Source organism: Nematolebias whitei, chromosome 17 (assembly GCF_014905685.2).
Source record: "Nematolebias whitei isolate Nwh7 chromosome 17, NemWhi1, whole genome shotgun sequence".
Lineage (NCBI taxonomy): Eukaryota > Metazoa > Chordata > Actinopteri > Cyprinodontiformes > Rivulidae > Nematolebias > Nematolebias whitei.
Genome location: NC_056514.1, coordinates 33472548 through 33479960, shown reverse-complemented (window position 1 = coordinate 33479960; position 7413 = coordinate 33472548). Strand labels below are relative to the sequence as shown.

The 7413-nt window shown below is 36.9% G+C and overlaps 1 protein-coding gene across 1 annotated transcript in view; it reads left to right on the top strand.

Moving 5' to 3' along the window:
* The window catches only part of opn4b (opsin 4b), a 37203-nt gene extending 30138 nt beyond the window's left edge, over positions 1-7065 (top strand). Inside the window, exons 10-11 of the mRNA XM_037691152.1 lie at positions 4891-4962; positions 6877-7065. Of these exons, the coding sequence (XP_037547080.1) occupies positions 4891-4962; positions 6877-7065 (261 nt within the window). The remainder of the gene's footprint in view (positions 1-4890; positions 4963-6876) is intronic.
* The last annotated feature ends 348 nt before the right edge of the window (positions 7066-7413 follow it).

The following is a 7413-nucleotide window of genomic DNA, read 5'->3' as shown; positions in this document are numbered from 1 at the left end:
CTAAAAGCTCACTTTAGAAATGGATGAAAACCCTGTGATAGATGCTATGAATGGTTGTTTTCAGCCTACATGTTCTTTGTTCTCATTAAATAAATCGATAATAAGTATTTATGAATTTTTGTTTTTCATAACCAACAACAAACAGAGGTGCCTAAGCCACATCAAGTTGAGTGGAAGAATAAAACAAAGACAAGCAGAACATTACTAATGTTTAGGTGTTAATTTTTTGCACCTTCAGCTCTGAACATCTTTGTGTTCAGTAAATGAAACTATAAAATGACATTTGCTGTCAGCTCCCGTTAGCGCTGCAGCTCTAACCAAATGACGTTTTGTGCACCATGCAAAGATCTCAGTTCATTGGAGTTCATTTTTTATGCTTGTATGCGTCGCTGTTGGTAAAACGTTCTTGATGCTCCCGAGGGATGGCACGTGACGAGTAAATATCTGCTGGGAGATTTTTTTTTTTTTACCCAGTTTCCTTATGTAATGAGAGACACCAAGTGCATTGTAGCAGAAAATCTCATTGTGAGTTTCTTCTTCATTCTCATTGCTGCTACTTGTACGTAGTCTTTTCTACTTCATTATATTGTGAATACACTCAAATACACGAAGTATTGATGTATTAAAGAGCGTTATCTAAGAACCAGAGTCCCTTTTGTCTGTGTGAAAAAATGGCATTCCCTCACAGCTCTTTGTTTATTATGCTAAAAGAAGTCATTGATTGCAGGAGGAAAAAAAACTGAAATATCAAAATCAGCTTTGTCATTGCACCGAAACACAACGAAATTACATTTCATTATACCCTGTCTGAGAAAGCGTAAAACAAAAAAGACATGGGGAGATGGAGATGTCTGAGGGCGCGGCCTCGGGAGGTGCTGCCATTTTTGTTTAGATAAGGTGAAGAGAAACACGAGGGGAGGTATAAAAAATATATCTTTGCACTGTGTCCTAGATGGGACACAGTATGAAAGTTGCAACAAAAAAAAACTCAGCACAGAAACAGCAACATACTGAGGACATAATACATTTATGCATGAGGAGGCCAACGAATGCATCGAGTTGTCCGTGGACATTGACAGATAGTTCAATAGTCCTGACAAGAGATGGTGCAGTGTCTATCAACCGGCTCAGCTCTGACACTGGTCCACAGATGTCCTCGGGAGGGAGCAGGTGGGGGGGGGGGGGGGGGGGGGGGGGTGCTTCTTTTTCACATAACATCCAGGAGAGATTGAGAGAGTTGGCCAATTCAAGGCCAAGCGGGGGAGCCAGATTCAGTTTTCGGTCAGGCCATCTCTGCTTGATTTTCTGTCAGCCTTCATAGTTCTGCTGGTACGTCTCAATAGCAACTCCAAACAGCCAAATTTTGTGGTCAACACCACCGGGCCGAGCTTTTAGCTTCTCCAAGGTCGATTCCTTCCCTCCAGCAAGTTTCAGGAGTGGCCTGCAATTCTCATAAATCGCGTCCAGCTTATGACTCAGCTCACACAGCATTTGAGTCTGAGTGCTCACCACACGGCACATTCCTTCACAAGTCGGGCAGCCTTACAATGGCCAGAACAGCTGCCAATGTTTTTCATATTTGTCAGTATGCCAGGTAACTGCCAACTCTAAAAAGCAGAAATCCTATTATCATAAATCCAATTATGTACAAGTCTTCTACATCCTCAACTGACAGACACAATCTTCCACTGACCCCAGGAATCCATCGTATATCCAGCTGCAAGTGTCCCGTCAGGGCAAGAGGGATCTCCTTTGCCCTGTTTTCTCGTTGAGCAAATTTTATCAATTGTGTAGAGAGACCAGCTGACCAGATCCATGATTTATAATTCGGAAGATATGTAAAGGGAGGCTCCGATATGGTTCACAGGACAAAGAGCAAAGCAGGAGGGAAGTAGGAGCGGGAGGGAAAAGCGTCCGCCTTCATCGAGCGCAAGCAGTAACTATGTAAACAAGATCAGATAAATATCCTGATACAGAAACTCCATTTCTCAAATATATAAAGTTCTTGTGGTGAAAACCAGTGCGTGTAAAGTTTAGCTCTATACCCAGATGTGCAATCAAGAACAACGGCTTCAGGGCCAAGAGAAAGTTTAACAGTGTTTCTTTACAATCAGTGTGTAAATGGACAGTGCAAAAGATCAGAAGGGCAGGACTGGAACCCTGGAGTGCAAGGAACAACGTTAGTTTGGAGGCTTCTTCTTGAGAGTTGGTTATGATGTTCAGATTCTTTCTTACTGAAAGTAAGCAGAGTTGTCACATAGTTGAAGTCCCGTTCTAATAGCAAGGAGTGCGGAAGATAATGGTTTCATACAACCGGAAGGCAAGGAATGACTGGAGAGATCACGAGGAGTCTCAGGAGACAACCAAGAAGGTCCAAGGTTCAGGAGGAACGCAGGAGTCAAGCTACAACACGGAGAATTAGAGATTAGCTTTCACAATAAACAAGGACTAAAGTAAAGGCCAGCATTGGCAGATAATGCACCAGCGTCAGATTGCAGTCATCAACTGCATTATGTACTCCTGCAGTTCATTAGAAGAATGGTCCTCAGGTGTGGTCCTGATGGCGCCCTCTGGTGTCGGAAAGCTGCAAGAGAAAAACTGGAACTCCTACAGTGTGATGCTGTGATTTAAAAAAACCCTTGAATTACCTTTGAATCATAAAAAAAAATTTACACTCTTAGGGATATGCCTATTTTTTTTTTTAAAAGGAGGGGGATACTTATTAGCATTATTCTTTCATGGGAGAACAATCAGAGCCAATGTTAGTGAGTAAGCTGAGCAAAAATACAACGTAAAGCAAAGTCCAACTTGTAAGTTTCCAACAAAAGTAGAACTTTCAGTGTCGCAGGACCAGCTACTGATTGTCACTTCTCAAAAAACAAAGAAGTGCATCTAATAAATAAATAAAACAAGTCCAAAGCCATGTTTGTAATTGAGCAAACAAGACGCTGTTTGTGGCTTTGTTTGGATCATTGACTTCATCATTAATCAGAAGAAATCATCATTGAGACACTGAGTTTTTATTATCTGCAAGCCATAATCATCAAAATAACAAGAACTAATTGCTTAAAAATTTTCACTCTATGTATAGTGAAGCTTTATAAAGCACGAAAGTTTCACTTTCTAAAGTGATTGACAAAAAATAATAGTGAACTTTTCACGATATTCTGATTTAGTTTTATTTTTAATGTTTTTTAATACACCAGTATGTTTAATATAAAATCCATAAAAAAGGTCAATAAAATTATTTACTGTTTTTTTTTTGTTTTTTTTTTTTTTTAGGAGTCCTATGTGATTTCCTTTTTTTATTTCAACACAAGATGGGCATAAATAATTTTCAGCTTCAGCCAACAACTTTTGAGTTTGATTTATGTTGTCAATGTACTTTTTGTTTTAAAATAAAAGTAATGAGAAGAAAAAAAATTGCTTTTTAGCTCTTTTCTTCATGCTGTTAGCAGTGGACCAATTACTACCACTTTATACTTTTGAGATAACATCACATAAAATGAGTGGATTTGTTTTAGCAGAGTGGCAGAAATGGGTTTCCACAGCTGGGATAATTTTACACTGACACGAAGCATCGCAGAATCGGTGTCTCATCACATCTTTAGTCTGTCCATAAGCCAAAACACCGTTCCAGATGCCTTTGTTCTACCTTTCCTGAAGAGAGGAGACCCCACTATATTGAACAATTATCGACCAATCTTTAAACTCTGTTGTTTTAGCCAATGTTCTAGAAAAACTGATAAACTCTCAAATCAAGAAGTATTTGGATTTTTTTTTTTTTTTTTTACATCTTACCACCTCATCAATCTGGTTTCAGGAAACAACAGTGCAATGACTGATTTGCTGAAGGTATTTTAATGATGTCATTGAAGCACCAGACGCTAAGGATTATTGTGCTGCACTTTTAGACCTGTCTAAAGCTTTTGACACTGTGGACCATGACATCATATGTCATAACCTCTCAGACTTGTTTCTCAGATCACGCCATTGGTCAGTTCTCTAATTGTCTCTCAGATCGGAGGCGGTGTGTTCAACATAATGGTACTTTTTCCAGTTATCAAACTGTTAACGGTGTACCACAAGGTTCAGTCTTAGGACCCACCCTCTTTACAATCTACATAAGTCCCTGATGCATCCTTACATTTCTATGCTGACGATACAGTTTTTTTTTAAACCGTTGATAAGGTTTTCCAGCTTTTGTAATCCCCTTTTGACATAATCCAGTCAGTTTTGTTCCATCTCAAACTTGTGCTAAATGCCGACAAAACCAAAGGGATGTTTTCAAACAGGAAGTCGGTCCCAACAGTTCTTTCTTCGATTTTATCTTCTAATGGTGTTCCTATTGGGTTTGTCGATTCCTACAAATATTTGGGTATTTTGGTCAATTCACCTCTTTTTTAAGCCCCATGTTGAAAACTTGGTACAGAAATTCAAAGTAACATTGAGTTTCTTTTTTAGAAATGGATCCTGTCTAACGTTGAACACTAGGACTGTTTTTTTTATTTTATTTATTTAGTAATAATTTTCTTCCATTTATTTTTCAGTTTAGAGCCTATGCTTTTTAATGATTGTCTACTGTTGTCGTCGTTCTTTGTTAAAACGGTTCTCCTTGTAAATAAGTTTGAGGCTCAATGAAACTAACCTGTATAAATAAAAGTTGAATGAATTTAAACATGCTTTTGTTTGAAACACTTAAAAAACTGTCAAACTCCTCACACAGTCAGGCAAACTGTGCGTTAAACTTTTTCTGACTTTTCTGGATGAAACATTTTGATTCAAAGATGCTCTTCTAAGCGTTCTGAATCTGGTCGGGCCAAACTTGAAGCGAACAGAAAAGCTTTTGAAGCGACACTAAAAGGTTGTGTTTATGTGCACACTGTTCAGACTCTGACTGAGCCTGAAGACATCTGCATGCTGGACATCAGTCAGCAGCCGACCGGACACCTCCCTGCTGCTGTAAGAATTTACCCATCATTAACCATCAGAGCTGGATATACATTACTGTAATATAACATGTATTAATATTTATTATTTACTGCTTGTTGAGTTCAGTTTTTTTTGTCATCCTCTGAGGCTTTTACATCTGGCTTTGTTTTTAGTTCTCATAAGATTTAAGTTATTTTATGTTAAAAACAACATATTACCTTGTTTTATTACATTTCTAATAAATCCTATTTTCTCCCACATCTACATTTTTTTTTCTCTTCTATATTTAGTCAAACTGAGCTCTTTTATCTCATTTAAATGTCACCACAGCTGAAATCAGCCTGCCTTTGTTGTTGTTCGGCTCGTGCAGAGCAAAGTTTGTGCATGTTGTTGAGGGGTGGAGGTGGGAAGAAGTAAAACTGCAAAATTAAAAAAAGATTTTTTTATAAAGCTCACACTGGTCTTTAGTGATTAGTGGGTCTAATATCATATAAAGCAGAGGGAAATGTTAGAAAAAGCACAAAATTATGATGTTGCGCAAATTAATTTAATACAGATCAGATGTGTTTCTGCAGAAAAATGGTCAGAATGATTTTATTCAACACAAAGAGAAATGTCTTGTGCAACATCTGGACATGTTCAAGATAAGATTTGTAATAAAAACTGAAAAGTGTTTGATTTAGTGTTGTGAATAAAAACATTTTATTTGAAATTAGATTAATTATATTTCAATTTATGTGCAAATTATTCACTTTGTTCATGGTTTTTCAGACATTTTTTCCACAGTGAAGGAAAACTTCTGATTTAAAAAAATGTATCTGATTAAATTTTAGACGTTGCAGAAATATACGCACAGTTTCACCATATTAAAACATAAAAAGAGGATTTTTATTGGCGAACTTTACACATCTTGGACAGAATAGTCTATTAACAAAATACAATTGGTATTATTTCTGCAAATTTATTATAATAAAACTTGATAAGTCAAATCCTGCAGATGGATTTCTCTTGTTTTTTTTTTTTTGTTTTTTTTACATATTTACATCCAAAAAAAAAAAAAAAATGAATAGTGTTTGAAAATAAAGATGAAAAAAAAAAATATATATATATATGATTTTGTTTTCTTTAAATAATTGAAAACCAAATTTGACATTGAACGACTTCAGAGCTTCATTCTCCATGTGGTGCAGGACCGATTCATTTTTTTAAATTATGAGACTAAAGAGACCAAAGAACATTATTAATAATAATTGTTCTGTTTTACGATGAGGAGAAATGTTGCAGGAGGATTTTATTTAATCAAACATTTTGTTTTTTCCAGCTGTAATCTTCATATATTTTTCACCTGTCAGGTATTTTAACTCATTTTTGGCTAATGTAACTTACTGAATAACAGTGTCCGAGCAGTTTAACAGTAAATCTAACATAAAATTATGTTTTTTCATCTTTAATATGAATTTTCTTTTCATTCTAACCAATCAAATTAATGTTTTTCAACAACCAGTCTAGTTTAATTTTCTGCTGCTTCTTAATTAATAATCTGAAAATCAAAGCTTGACAGCTCCGTTCTGTCTTCCTCTGCTCATGCACTCATTCAGAAGCAAACTACGATAAATGTTTAACACTGATGTGGAAGGACTGCTTGAGTTTGAGGCACCTTTTTTTTTTTTTTTAGAAAAATAATACACTTTATAAAGAAATCTGACATTTCTAATATTTTAAATATGCTACTAATCATTTTACAACATAATTAGTAGTTTTAAGGACAATATTTGTCACCTTTCTCTGCAAAATATAAATTAGTCTGCTCAGCCACATCGTTTAGCTCCGATACGTGCATTCTTTTAATCTTCTTCACTCAAACCTTCATCTCTCACCTCCTCACAGCGAAGTGTTGAGTCTAAATCACGGCTCCTGAAATCGTGTTTCTCTTCACCTTCTCAGCTGGATGACGTGACGAGGGAGTCGGGGACGAGGCCGGTGTCCAAGACCACGTCGTCCGTCATCGTCACCTCCATATCAAGCCCGTCCATACTGAATAGTCCCCCTGGTTTCCACGGCAACCTCAAAGTGGCCAAAACTTACACTCCCATCTGTAAAGAGCTGCTCGACATTGCCAGGCTGGAGACTTGAGCTTCAACGTGAGCAGGTGGAGAGAAGTGCAGCACTTTGTGTACTGGTACGAGGGCTTCCCATCGGGGGATAATCTGTGCCAGCACGATGTTTGGTATTTCGGGTAAATCAGAATTATTGCATCTTAATTTTGTTTAGTTTTTGCATGCAATATAAACGGCAGTGAGTGTGTTTCTGCGCACTTTTTTTTTTTTTTTTTTATCATTTTCTGGCACATGATGGTGACTGGAGATGGATTACCTCAAAGCTGGATTCAACAAATCTGCCTTAAAATCGCTTTGTCAAATACTGTCTTACAATTAGCATGATTTTTTAAATTAAATTATGATCCAAATGCCACAAAATTGT